This window comes from Triturus cristatus, chromosome 10 (assembly GCF_964204655.1).
Source record: "Triturus cristatus chromosome 10, aTriCri1.1, whole genome shotgun sequence".
Lineage (NCBI taxonomy): Eukaryota > Metazoa > Chordata > Amphibia > Caudata > Salamandridae > Triturus > Triturus cristatus.
In genome coordinates this window covers 137,190,000-137,204,303 of record NC_140593.1, presented here as the reverse complement: position 1 = coordinate 137,204,303, position 14,304 = coordinate 137,190,000, and the positions used below count along the sequence as shown (strand labels likewise).

The 14,304-nt window shown below is 47.4% G+C and overlaps 1 protein-coding gene across 1 annotated transcript in view; it reads right to left on the bottom strand.

Moving 5' to 3' along the window:
* Nucleotides 1–14,304, bottom strand: part of LOC146789040 (collagen alpha-6(VI) chain-like) — a 748,331-nt gene that overhangs the window by 273,180 nt on the left and 460,847 nt on the right. Inside the window, exon 10 of the mRNA XM_085631021.1 lies at nt 13,120–13,463. Within this exon, the coding sequence (XP_085487147.1) occupies nt 13,120–13,463 (344 nt within the window). The remainder of the gene's footprint in view (nt 1–13,119; nt 13,464–14,304) is intronic.

Sequence of the window (14,304 nt, the reverse complement as noted above, 5' to 3'; positions counted from 1 at the left end):
TGTACTGCAGGCCGATCTTCAGTCAGTAGAAGTATCAGAGCTGATGATGAAGTCAGGAGGATGTTTCATGAGTGGCATAAAACGGAAAAGCCTAAAGGTAAACACGTGAACCACAACCACAGCACACCCAAATGTCTGTGTAGAAGTTGAATAGAGTGTAGCGGTGGGATGACTGCAGTGCATTGATTTTACTAACTTTAACTGTAAAATGCTATGTCTGGAATGGATAATGTGCTTTGCGTTTGTCCAACTCTTTGAGAGAAAAAAAAAAGGACTCTAAAGTGGTAACGTAGGATGTGCTAATGGTAAGCACTGTGGGCCTGATCTCTCCTGTTACTGTTGAAGGTCTATGCTGGAAACAGACTACAGTAGAGATGATGCATATGCATACATGCCACCTCGGAAAGTGTTCTTGTTGCACTACACCATCACTTGTGCATTTGTTTTCACTTTCTTTCTGAATATCCCCTTTGGTTTTCAATCTAAAATTACAGGCCGGGCCTTGTCCAAAACTTTGTAAAACATTACAATGCATATTAATTACCTTACCAATCAATCACCTTTTTATTCCAGCCGGGCAGTGGCGAGTGGTGAGGCGACACACCCTAGATTGATGGACGAGAGGAGCAAGAGGAATGCCGAGATGCAAAAAACCAGTCCACATTTTTGACCAGGATAAGACAGTAACAGTATCCACTTTTCACTTCTTTTAAAAAATTTGATTAATATCTTGTATACATTCTTTACAACAGTGTGTTCTTGGAGTTGTTATTATCAATCATCATTACGTTTTCTCTGTGTTTACGATTCTTCACTACCAATATTTAAAATTTCTATTTGCTATCTGTTAAAGTTTTAAGGCCGGAACAGAACAAGAAATAGAAGTGTATGTAATCCGGGTCTCATCATGCATGCATTTCCTTTTTTATACCTTAACATATGGAATGGATATGGTATGGTAGTCTTCAATGATTGTCGTTTGTTTGTCTATGTATGCATACTGTTTTTCTATGTCAAACCTTTCCCAAAATCCCCCTTCCCATCCAATCAACGGACCCTAACCCTCTTCCCCCGGGCTGTGTGACTTATTGTCGAGGTGTAACTAAATTAAAAGTACACCAATACTTAATCACACACTTGCTGGGGCGGATGTGGTGAAAGCAACACTACTTCAATTTCAATGCAGAGCGATGATCTTCTTCTGCTTGCCCACCCATGAGTAGGATATTTCACAGGTTATTTTATTTAACAAAGGAACATATACCTCAGCATGAATTGCCGGCATTGATTTGATTTGTTTGTTGTCATTCCTCATATACAGCACTAACTGTTAGACTGTAGGCATAGCCAAGTCGACAAAACTATAGTTTGTAACTCTGTCTAGTAGGCTATCCTCATAATATCCAGCATTCATTTTTTTTGTCAAATATTTGAACATATAATTGTTGCTCGGTAAATTCTGTGATGTACTTCATTCAACTACTCCTCTAACAGTCTCTCAAAGGCGATTGACTATCTCCTTTTCTTTTTTTGGAAATGCTGCTACCCTGCCAGTGTATACTACTACTATACTACCACCACCACCCCAATCATGGCATGTATGAAAAAGGAAACCATCTTCACCATGCAGCCAGTGCTGTGCCACAGTTGGACATAAACATCAAGCACCGGTAAGAGAGAAGTTTGGGGGAGGCAGAATCAATAATGGACATGTCAATGATGTCAGTTTCAAACACCACTCCAAAGAATGCATAGTAGGACCAGTCAATGAGTGAGGTGTGTCGCATCTATCTGTTTGTGTCTTATACAGTCAGCAAATTATTGAAATCAAACACACGCTATGGGCGGCCATGCACCAGCAAAGAAACAGTGTGATGTAAAACAGTTACCCCACCTACAAAACATTAACAACATTGCATGTAACATAGAAAAATATATTTAATTGACCCTAACAAATAAACTAAACCCACAAAAGCTGACCCACCCCCCTCCCTAACCCCAACGACTGTCCATAGAAATAGAGAACGCCCAAACGAGTGAGGAAACAAACAGGAATTAAAAAAGGGGCAGTGACAGGGACTAACTGGTGGGGCGGGACTGGAGGAGGACACGAATCTGGTCCTCTAAATGGGCGACGCGGCGTCTAAGGCCGCGGCAGTTGCAACCACAGTGGGGGGGGGCACCGGAGATGGCACGGTGGCGGCGGGCAGCCGCCAGACGGTGGCGCCGTACCGCTGGAGGGCGGTGGCTGGGGCCCGGGGCACTGGAGGAGGCTTCAATTGCTGCTGCACTCTCCTCCTCCTCCTCGGCTAGGACCACCAGCCGCCGGTATTCCTGCTGGATTGCCTCCAGCTTCCGGCGCCGTGCCTTGGCGGCCAACTCCTTGCGGTTGATTTTCGGAGTAGCTGTGTATCAAAAAGAAAAAAACACGACAATTGTAAAATATAGTCTTAATAAAACAGTAGGACAAGGTAATTATTTATACACATAGTGGCATGGTAGAGTAGCACTATAAAATAAAGCACAGTAGTACATAACATTTTAAATGTCGCCCGTCCTTCTTCCTTCCACCTGTCTTACACTTTTTAGTTGAACAGTGCACCAGGTGCTCTTCTCCATAAAACTTTCAAAGCGGAGTTGAAATCAGATAGATGAGGCCATTGGTTACTCAATACTCTGGCTCCTAGTCCTATACCAATTAAAGGGAATTCTAGTCTTCTAGTTCACTCTTCAAACGTCCCCAAGAACTCATACTTACTTACGACATCGGATAGCGGGCGGACTTTGTCCGCCCGCCATCCGACTGCTAAAAAGGGTGGGGGTCCCGTGGGGACAATTAATTAGGATGATGCGCCCGGCACAGTGGCGGGCGCACCCTGTTATTTTAATTTTAAATTCTGGTTGGCTTTGCTGAAAGCAATGCTAAAATGTTGTGCTGCTTTTCCAAGCACAACATGACGGGCCTCGCACGGAGCCTGTCACGTTTTGCTTTGAAAGTCGGGGGGTACCATAGCATCGGTAGGTACCCTCCATGGGGGCCCCCAAGCATACTCTGCAATGTGTGCATGCCTTTCCGTGGCGGACGGTAATGCCGCCACGCAAAGGCATTCCAAAATGCAGATTATATGGCTGCCGGTGTGGTGAGAGAGACACCACCGCCATATTGAACCCTTTTCCGCCTAGACATGTCTGAATATTTTCTACAGGGATGGCGGGAGGTTTGCCCCTGCTGTGACGGCAGTGAATTCCAGCCAGCCCGGCGGGGGCAATACGCCCACCATCCTAATGGGGCCCTAATTCACAACTTTACAGTATACATAGACATACAGTACACCTTTGCAGTGAGTGTGCTGTCAAGTTCAACAATAGTTAAAGATTATGAATCTAACTTACCACCGCCTGCCACTGGTGCTGCCACTCCCCCTCCGTTGCTATCTGCAACTGCCGCATCCTCGCCCTCGGCGTCGCCTTCGCTGGCCCCAGCAATGGTGGTCGGTAGTGCGCCTAGAAAACATTACACATTTATTAGGCAACATATACACCTCCCCCCTATTGATCAGTAGCAAGGTTGAAAAATGAGTTAATACTAACATAAATCACTAGTACAAATCAGGTAGTAGTAGAGTAGACACTAAGTTATATGATCATTGTAGCATTTGCTTGATTAGCCCTAGCCATGCACATGTGACGTTACCTTTACCTTGCAGCTTCTTAAGACACCTTTGAGCCCACATGACCTGCCTCACACTGCTACTGTCTAGTCTACGCGCTGCGTACAGGCGGTCAACAAACATTAACCAGCCACTTTTTTAGGAAGAACTGGTGTACTACTGTTACTGTTAGTCCATATTGCTTATCCATAGATGCTACACTTTTTGGCACGGCTGAGAAATGCTTGCAAGTTGCAATATACTAACGCACACCATTTCTTTTTTCGCATTACAGACGCAAGATTCGCTTCTACGAACCAGAGCTTCTGAACGATGCACCAACTACCAGTACTAGGTTCTTCTGAGGTGAGGGGTCCCTTCACTCACATCTTCATTTATAAATGTATATAAACTAAATTGCTATGGGATGGTGGTGCTGCCTTCCACCACTTCAGTTATCATGATTTAATTCCCAACTGTATTAGTGTAACAATGTATTTTGTTTTAATGTTATTGATTTGCCGGTTGGTGCTGCTAAGATAACAGTGTACAGACCTTCTCAAATTGAAATAAAAATTTTAAACTTACATAGACTTCGTGGTATTTGGTGTGGAGTGGACTAACTTACACGATTGAGCAAATTAAAGTAAGGGTGTGCATGTGAATTGCTTCCACGACAGAGGTTGGGTGTGTTAATGTTCTGGGTTGTCTACTTGTTGGTTGTCTTGGGGGGAGGGTTCCGAGACCTAATAGGTATGACAAGACAGTACTATAGTCAAGCAGTGGAATTGTGGTGGGTGCGGAATTTCTGATTGAGGTGTGCAAGGAAGGTCCAACCTACCATCACCAACATCCTATTTTCTGGTGCAAATGTATGTGCAAGATCCCTACAACAGTTGTATGTCCTATAGGGTATCATATCAAAATATTAAGAAATCTGGTAGGGCTGTTGCTGTGAATTTTCAAAGCCTAAACATCAACAAGAGTAAAAAGTAGTACAAGACAACGACCCAACGGATTGTACGAGCTACTGGTGAATATGAGTTTTATATTACAACCTTTCACAAAGAGTGCCACTGGGCAAGACTAGCTACTACAGTACAGACAGACAGACTGATAGTATGTAGTAGTACTCAGTCATCGTAGCGGAGGCAGGGATAAGCTTTTTGAAACCGTACAGATCGAAGGATAATTGGTGGTAAAAAAATAGCATTTGGAAACACACTATAGTTCGGGAGAAATGGGGCAGTAAAAGTTATGGAATAAGAAATATTATTAAAAACAAGAAGACTTACTGGGGCCAGCAGAGGAGCCCTCAGCGGTGTCCTCCTCGTGGTGTTCCTGTCCCGCCGACTGCCCAGTCCCTGCCCGTCTGCCCCTGGGTGCTGATGAACAGGAAAGATATAAGAAAGACAAACATTGATGGATGGTGTCAACTTAAGCAAATACAATTTTTTTCAACAACGGTCAAAAAACACTTATCTAAACAATTGCAATAACTACATTGACCGATCTCATCTGGTCAACATGTAATATCGGGGGATTCGCAGTTCGACTACTTAAGTTACTATTTATCAACAGTAATCCATTCTTCCATTCTGATTCCAGAAAACTAAGTTACAAGTAAGCCTAAGTATTAGTACAACCTACCACCCAACCTAGCCCACCTATTCCAGGCATGCCAATTGTACATTAAGTATGCATTTCGACTGTATTCCTCAACAATGTGTATGATCCAATCATGGAGGACACATTAACATGACTACATTTTTTGTATATACACAATTTTGGTTTGATTGATGCTCATCTGCTACTGCTAAGTAACTGCAAAGCCTACCTCCACTCATTGAACAAACTAGAAAGGTTCTAAAGACTGGCGTACTAGCAGCACGTCACGTAACTGAGTGAGGGGGCATCACGCATACCACTAACCAATTAGAAGCTCATACAAAGTACCTAAACCTATGTATCAATCCGCCCCTATCTATTAGTGACAGGACAAAGTAAGGAGTGGACATGAGTCACTGTAGCATTACGTAACTTAATTTCTCTAAAATAAACTCGTAAAGAATCACGCTAAGCAAGCGCAAACGCAAAGCTGCAAACAAGTAAGATTAGTAGTAGCGCAGAAGAGCACCTGTGTCATAATCACAGAAGACTTTTAAACATTATTAACCTGGAATGTATTGCAAGCAGCAACATTCTATCTGGTTGGAAGGAAAAAAAGATATTCGCAATATATAACATAGAGCAGAAGAACAGACACAAAGTTGTAATAATTAAATAGGTACTCACCAAGCCCCGGGACCTCCACTCCTAGCAGGTCCAGCAGGTCCTGCTCACGGTCCAGGATGTCGGACCACCGGTGCGTCAGCTGTGCCTGGGTGCGCCGGACCCCAGAGATGCGAGACACTGCCCGGCGCACCTTCCCCCACCGCTGCCGACGCTCCCGGAGGCCGTACCCGGACCCAGGCCTGCCACCTGCTGCCAGGGTTGAGGGGAGGTGGCGCTGCACAAAGAAAATTAGTGCAGCCAACTCCGCCTCCCCAAATAAGGCCCGTGCATGCACCCCTTGTGGGCGCCGCCTTCCGCAAGGAAGGCGGTCGCGGCTCTGGCTGCGCCGGCGAACAGCCCTGCCCTTGGACATGGTTCTGGGGACGGGGCGGGAAAGAAAAGGTAAAATAAATAAAGGAGTAAAGGAAATAAATAGCAGGCAATACAAAGAGAAAAAGTAGCTAAAAAACAAAAAAAAAGGTACACAAAAACCAAAAATATAGAGGCAGGAAAATAGTTAGAGAAATAATAAGTAATAAAGATCCGAAAAAAGTGGCTATAAACAAAGGATTGAAAAGATTTAGGGAGGATTGAAAATCAGGCCCCAGAACCATGCAATAGAGTGGAAAACAAGATGGCCGCGCCCGTTGCGACCACGTGGGCAAGTTCGCGCGATATTTTCTCCCTGAGCAAGCAAAAAGCAACGCGATCAAGTAAAAGCGATCGCGAACAGGAAATATCGACCGCGAACATGCATTGCGCGACCCGGAACAGGAAGTAAACAACGCCAGAGGGCGGGACAAGTGAAAACAAGATGGCCGCGCCCATGAGCGACCGCATGGGTAAGTTGGCGACCCGCGAACACGCAAAAAATACCGCGAACAGGCGGCAAAAAACTTCCGCATCTTCGCGATATTTCCGGCGTGTTTGCGGAGATTTTCTGCAATCTCGCGATAATTTGCGGAGGTTAATTCCGCAAATTCCGCCCACCCCTAGCCTTTATGACGTCTAGTACTGTCCATCTTGAGTAGTTGCTCTTGTGTCTCAACTTGCCTGTCGTCCGAGTCCGAGACTCTAGTTTCCAGGGTGACAATTCTGTCTTCTTGTTTATCCACTTTTTGTGTGACGTGTTCCGGTTGCAGCGCCATGCAGTCTAATTTGGCATCTATCGCTCTGAGGCTGACTTTTACCTCGCGGAACATGCTTTTGATGTCTTCTTCCTGTTCTGATTCCATCTGTGTTTCTTGCACCACCGTGATGGAAGTTGAGTCGATGTCTGGCAGCCTGGAGGAGCGCTTCCCAAAATTCATGTTAGCTTGTTTGTTATCTGATTTCCCTATGCTTGCTCTCCTCCGGTATTGTCTGTCTATTGGTAGGCACGATCACCGGGTCCCGCCCCACCAGCGCGCCCGATCTCAACGCCTTCTAGGGGGAGTTCTTCGCTCCTTGGAGTGTAGTCCCTCGTTCTGATGGTCTTTCTCGTTCGTGCCTAATGGTTGTGTTACCATTATGGTCTGGGTTATTGCATAGTGTTGCAACGGTGTGCGCCCTGTGTTTTTGCAAGTGACAACTGTCGCCGTATCCCCTCCTTTCCAGGCCCTTGTAGGCTGCAAGGCCACCAGTACTGTGCAGAGGGTTGCCACGCAGTGCGGTGGCAGCCACGCAGCCCCTGAACTGTGTACCTTTGCTGAGGCGCCTCGTAGACCGTTAATGCATGGGGGCAGTTCTTGCTCGGTTTCTCTCCTGCTGCTATAGGGCGGCAATAGTGGGGGATTTCTGTCCTCTATCTTTCACCGCTGTCAGGACGTGCAGCTTGTGGGACCCCTAATGCAGTCAGTGCATGCTGTCAGTGCCTCACCTCAACTTTCGGCGGAGATATCAGGGCCTACACAGTGCTGTATCCGTGAGCAGAGCTAGGGCGTCTCCTTACCGCTCTTGGCCCAGTGGTATTAGGTTGCTCTGGTGTGGCTAGTGCACGGTCGACACAGCTGGTCTCAGTGTCCCTCTTGCACTTGTGCGCGCTTTCCCTGCCGGCTCTCGCTGCCTCCACCACAATGCATCGCTCCCTGCGTGGCTCGTGCGGCGGCGCTCACATGCTGTTTATATTTCAAGCTGGCGAGAGGTGGTTTGGTCTGACTTTTTATCCTCCCTGAAGCCTCCCAGGCTGATATCTCCTGCGCTCCCGCTTCTGTAAGTAGGCGCACGGCGGGAGGGGAGGTTCAGATGCAGCCCAGGCGTTCACTGTCTCTCAGCGCCGCAGATTACCTCGGGCCTCCCAGTGATCGCCTGACGGCGCGGGTAGGCCTGCTGCTGCCGCTCGCTCACCCGGCCATGCCGCGCTGGATTGGCTCACAATGTCCATGTTTCCACTCCCCTCCCGCTGCTGCAGGCTATATCCACCGCTGCTCTCGTCTCCTGGCTCAGCTTGCTCCGAGCACAATTTCTGTTCAGAATACAGTTCGTCTCTTTGAGTCACCGTCATTCGGTCGGCGACATTTTCGAGTTCTCAATCTATGGCACTCCTGGCAGTTTCACAGCCGTTTTTCCCTGCAGATCACAGATTGGCGTCTACGAGGATGTCACCAGTTGCTTACCTCTCGTTCCGAAGTCTCTCCGGTTTACTTTTAGTTATGGATATGTAGTTGGGCACGGGATAAATGAAGGATTGTGTACTCGCCGGCTGAGCCACACTAGCGAGCAGCCATCTTGCAGCTCCCCGCACCAGGGGCATTGTTGAGCACACATTTGGCGTGTTAAAGTCACGTTTCAGGTGCCTGAACATCACAGGTGGAAGACTCCGGTACAGCCCAGAAATAGTGTGCAAGATGATCATTGCATGTTGTGCATTGCACAACATATGTGTATGCACCAATGCACCATGGATCCAAGTGCCAGATGCACCGGACGATGATGAGGAAGATGAGGCAGGTGGACCACACCCCACTGCAGCTGCAGCAGGAATAGCCTGAAGAAACACAATCATTGACAATTTCTTCGCATGAGCACGTCACATTGTGACTGTCCTTAGCAATCATGGAACAGTACAAAACAATCACATGAACAGCATATGTAAAAAAATTCATTGTAACACACATTCTCTGTGTGCACGTCAGTCTTCTGCATTAGTACATCACTCTAACAAGTGTAATTGCAACATTAAGTGCTAACAATCTCACAAATAGCAAATAGATGGTGGGTATGTCACATCTCTACAGAGGGGCTGTTTAGGGTGTCACATATTCAAAATGCCTTGGAATTGCATGCGCCCGGCACCCCCTGAGAGATACCATAGCAGCTGATGACGACTCCCACAATACGCACATCGCTAACCAAAGACCAACACACCCCACACACAGAAGTCCTTGCTCGCAGTTCTCTTGCATGGAATGACCTTCACACTTACGCACAGACCATCCCAGGAGTCCAACCGCTGCACACTCAAACAAATCATTGCTCCGAGCTGTGGCATCCACATAACTTTGACTCAAACTTTTTTACACACTGCCCTATTTCCTACATTGACGTGGGGCTAAGTTGGGAAATTGCAAGACTGTTGTTTAGGAGCAATGAGGCCACAGCTAGTTCACACATTCCCAGTCATCTCACTGCCTATCTGGGTCATGGTCAAACATGCGCATTGATATCAATTCCCAGAGAGTACCTTTTTTTGGAATCACTGCCCCTACATTCATCCATGCTTTCATACTTGCTTGATCATAGACATGACACATCTGTGTGAATTAGAATGTTTTAATCTCATTCGGTGGAGTGTTGAAGCTGGACCAGTACATGGCCATGCAAACCTCACTTTACATTGTTGCCCCATGGAGGGCCAGCCAGAGTCCTTTAGGGATTTCATTGGAAGAGGAAGAGTTCAGTCCGCAGTCTGATTTCTGTGTCATAGGTAACCAAACCAAATATGGCAGTCCATGTCGAGGGCCAAGGTGAGTGTTGCAGAGTGTATCGGGGGACAGTGGAAGGTGTTATTCCAGGGCATGATGCAGAGGGCAGAACCAAGCTGAAACAGGCCGCATGGCGGAGATGAATGCCACCGCTTCCTTCTTAACACAAAGGCAGAATCATCCACATCATCGTCCTCTGATGTGTGATGTGCCTCACATGTGGGTGGTGATGTTTTGTCTGCAGCACTGTGCGGCACTGACACATCAGGGGCCGGAGGTGGATTGTCTGCCACACTGTGAGGCAGTGACACATCAGGGGGCGGAGATGTGGATGGAGTAGTAGAAGCAGCATTCATCTGCGCCAGGCCTGGTGGCAGCAATGCCATAATGAGGATCGGCAGGGCATGCAAGATCCCAGCTACATCTCGCTGGTGTGCAACCGTGGCAGCGATTCTTTCAGCCTTCTTCCGCTCCATGTTCTCCATGATCCTGGGCATGTGTCCCAACTCCCGGCTGACATCGCTGGAGCCACTCTGACTAGACAGTTGTCTCAGAGTAATGACTCCAGTGATGTCAACCATGGCTTGTTGGACTGTGGGTGTCCGTTAGGGACTGTAAGCGGTCCCTGATGGGACTTACACCCACGTATGGCATCTAGTTTGGCTGCCATGAGGTCGAACCCCACCGCACCTGATCAGCCATCTCCTTCTGGCCCTCTAATACATGGCATTGGAATGCCATGTGTTGGTCGTGGGGGTCCTGGGAGACAGCCGTGGTGGTGGGTGCTTCCTGCTGTGTGGTCTGTGCAGGGGGTTGCGTCTCCTCGATGCAGCTGGGCTGCCCTGCTCCTGGAGGTGGGGTGCTGAGGGTGTCCATGAGCTGTCGGAGTCGATGGTGTGGAGGTCCTCTTCATCATCAGTGAAGAGGTGTACGGTCTGCTCTGCAGGAGGTGTTGATTCCTCCTCTGCAATGTAAAGGGGATATGCAGTTTAACAGTGTGTTCCGTGTATGTTCACGCATTGGACAATTTTACAAACAGACTGCATGACAATGTACATTGTGACTGTTTGGGAGGAGATACCTATTTGATGAGGGACAGTGGACATTTCTACACCATCAGGGATGTGAGGTTGTACTTGTACATTATCATCTCACAGTTTCCTGCTATGCCAAAGGTGATTGGCTAGTTTCTACTCACAAGCAGCAGCAGTTGTGTCCTCTGTTCTGTTGTGAAAGTGTCGCAGTTTGTACCAAATTGTTGTCAATGTTGATGTGTTCTGGTTCTTATGTGTGTGTGCTACATTGTGGGAGAGTCGCCCCTGCAGCTCTGATTATGCTGGCCCTTATCCCTTTCAGGCAGTGTGCCCTTCACTTCTGTGCTTATACAGTGCTGAGATATTGCAGACTTGGGTAAATTGGGCTCTTGGTGGGAGTTGGAACTCTTGGGCATGGTCTGTCCGCAGATGTCTTGTTGACGTCAGGGGTTGTTTGTGCACGTGGATGTATCAGAGTGTGACCTGCTCCTTCACGGATGTGGTCCACACTCAGCCACCTCAGGGTTGTGGCGTGCACCATATCATGATAATTGGACTGCAGCCATGCTAATCATCATGCAGTGTCACTTGCATTGTCAGTGTGGGTCACGGACCCGCAGCTTTGCTGGGTTCGGCACATGTGCATGGGTTTATTGTGAGAGTAGTGATGTGTGGGGAGGGCCCCCTCTGGGCACATTGTCGACAGGGGCCTACTTGCTGTTTCTATGTGTGCTGCAGTATGCCAATGAGATCAGGGACCTGATCCAGAGTCATTGGGGGTGTGCACTGTGCTATACTTAATTGTGCATGTGTGCCATTGTGCCCATCTCCCCCCGTCTCCCCAGTCCCTGGTCGTTACTCACCCTGTTGCTGTTGGGTCAGATCATGTTGAGCAGTGTCCGGTCCCCCAACTCCTGCCACCATCTCCCCACTGATGACTGTGGTCACCATTTCCTCCATCTCATCCAGCTCCTGCTGTGGCGCTGAACTCCCACCTCCAGTCTGCATTGCTGCTTTCCGGTTGTTGGCAAGTTTCAGCTTGGTTTTGCGCTTCACATCATTCCAGCGCTTCTTGCAGTCGTCCACTTCCCTTCTCTTCACACTGACTGCATTCACCTTGGCCAAGATGAACTGCCATATTGCATTTTTAGTTGCCAATGATGCAGTGGAGATGATGAACAGTTGTTGGTAGTGTTCTATCACCTCCGTAATCAGGATCTTGTTTTCCTGCGGACTGAATCGAGGGTTCTTCTTCTTCTTCTCCTTGCCCTTCTCCTTCCCCGAGGGCCCTGGCTGTTCCTCCGGGGGGTTTGTGGGGTTCTGGTTGGCCCCTGTAGTTACTCCAGCTTTCTCCATGGTGCTTCTCAGTTGTTTGTGTTTTTTTTTGGTATTTCTTTTTTTTGCAGCTTTTATGGTGATTTTTCCTGCCTGACGTGGGAATTGCAAGCCTGGCGCTGCTTATCGCTGATTTTTTTTATCGCTGTTGGGCCCATCGCCACTTTTTTCATGTTCGGATTTCCTTTTTTATCGGAGTTCCGTTGATTTTAACGTGGACATTTAATGCGTTATCGGGAAACTATCGCGTGTTGAGAATACGCAGTTGACACGGCGTTCTTTTACCGTGATAGACCTCGATATGTAAACTTGCGTTAACCCAGATTGGCGATAATTATCGCCCGTTCTTGAGAATACCCCCCTAAATGTTTTAGATGGACAACATTTCAGCTGTTATACAACCATTTTACTGTCATGCATTTAGAGATCCCCACTTCAACGAATCGTTAGTGAAATAAATCAGGAAACCCTTATCACATCTGTTTTCTGAAATGATCATCATAAGTCTGACGAATAAAACACATCTATCTGACGAATAAAACACATCTATCGCCACTTATATAACGAATTTAGTCACTTTGAATTACCATGTCACAATAAACCACATTTTACCCATTTCATTAGAAATATGCACCTCAAAGTTAACCAAGTGTACTATTGGCAGCTGCAGGATCTTGCAAATAAGTCATTGCACCACATTGGCTGTTGAAAAGGTTTGGCTCATTCGTTGCACTGAATCATACACAACTCGATAATTTTTTAAACGTATAAAATTGCACTGAGCTGACGCTGCTAGCAAGAACCCAAACTCTGAATTTTTTTCCAGCACCGCTGAAAAGATATGGCACCAACCAATGGCGGGTGAGTAAATAGTGATAAAAGAAATTATCCTGAGAGACCCCTGTGTTCCTTGACAAATCCTACCTTGGCTTGAGCTGCTGATTGGTTCTTGAATGTTGCCCAAAGGGAGCGCAGGCTCGATGCATCAAGACGCGAGGGGCCTTTCACCGTCACCGCTTTCAAAGTCTCTGCCATGTCTTTGCTGTAGATTTGGAACTTGGGGACAATGGGTGTGATGGCGTCCTGCACATGCAGGGCCAAGCTGGCCTGTGTGTTGGTGCCCAGACTGCAGCTCACAGTGCTGAGCGAGGTCACCCAATGCAAGATGTCGGGGAGGCGTGTCTCGAGCTGTGATTGGCCGTGGAGTAACCTCTGACCCTCTGCCAGACTGGAGATGTCAAATCCAAGAACAATGTCGATGAGGCAATCTGATATTAAAACAAAACATAGGTTATGCACCAGTAGCCGCCTTGAGATATAAGGATATACAAGTGTGTAAACTGACGCCCCATTATGAGTGGGACAATGAAAGGCCTGGTATCCATCCCTGTCCACCAGAGCAACTGCTAAAGCAAGCAATGGTACTTCCATCATACATGATTACGTTTTTGGGGGATATCATGCAGGAATTGGAGCAGAACTATGCTGGAATCTCTGACCCACTTCAATTTCTACACGTTTTCCCTTACTTTCGCCCAGTGTTTGACCCTGACCTTTCACCTACTTTAAGCAGGCAAAGTGTCCAGGAGAAAAGCTCTGGGCCCATGTTGGTGTTGTGCAATTTGTAATTTCCAATAGTTCCTGGAACCCCTGTTGCCTACACCGCTGGGCATTAGAAGACACTCACAACGAGGCTCCAGCTGTGTCATTCCTGCTTCTCTCCCCATTGACCAAAAATGGTGTGAAGCTGACATAAAAACGTCATCTACGGCTATCAGTGGGAGGATGCCCGGCCACCGACCTAAACTTGATGGATGCCCAGGCCGCTCAAATGATTGATTTTAGCCAAACAAATTCCGCACCCATGAGTAGCTTTGCGGCTCCATCTTCAGCTAAGCAGCCCTGCACAACACCCCTAACTTTACCAGTACGACATACGGTTGGAAATAGGAAGAAAAAAGTAAAACATACGGAGCCCACAAGATGCACACGGACCAGGTCAAAGAGACAGTCCCAGGACACATGCCCAGAAGCTCCGGCATCACCCTTACAAGGCCCAGCTACCTCGAATGGCATTAACTTGTTATTACCAACTCAGCCACTAGCTAT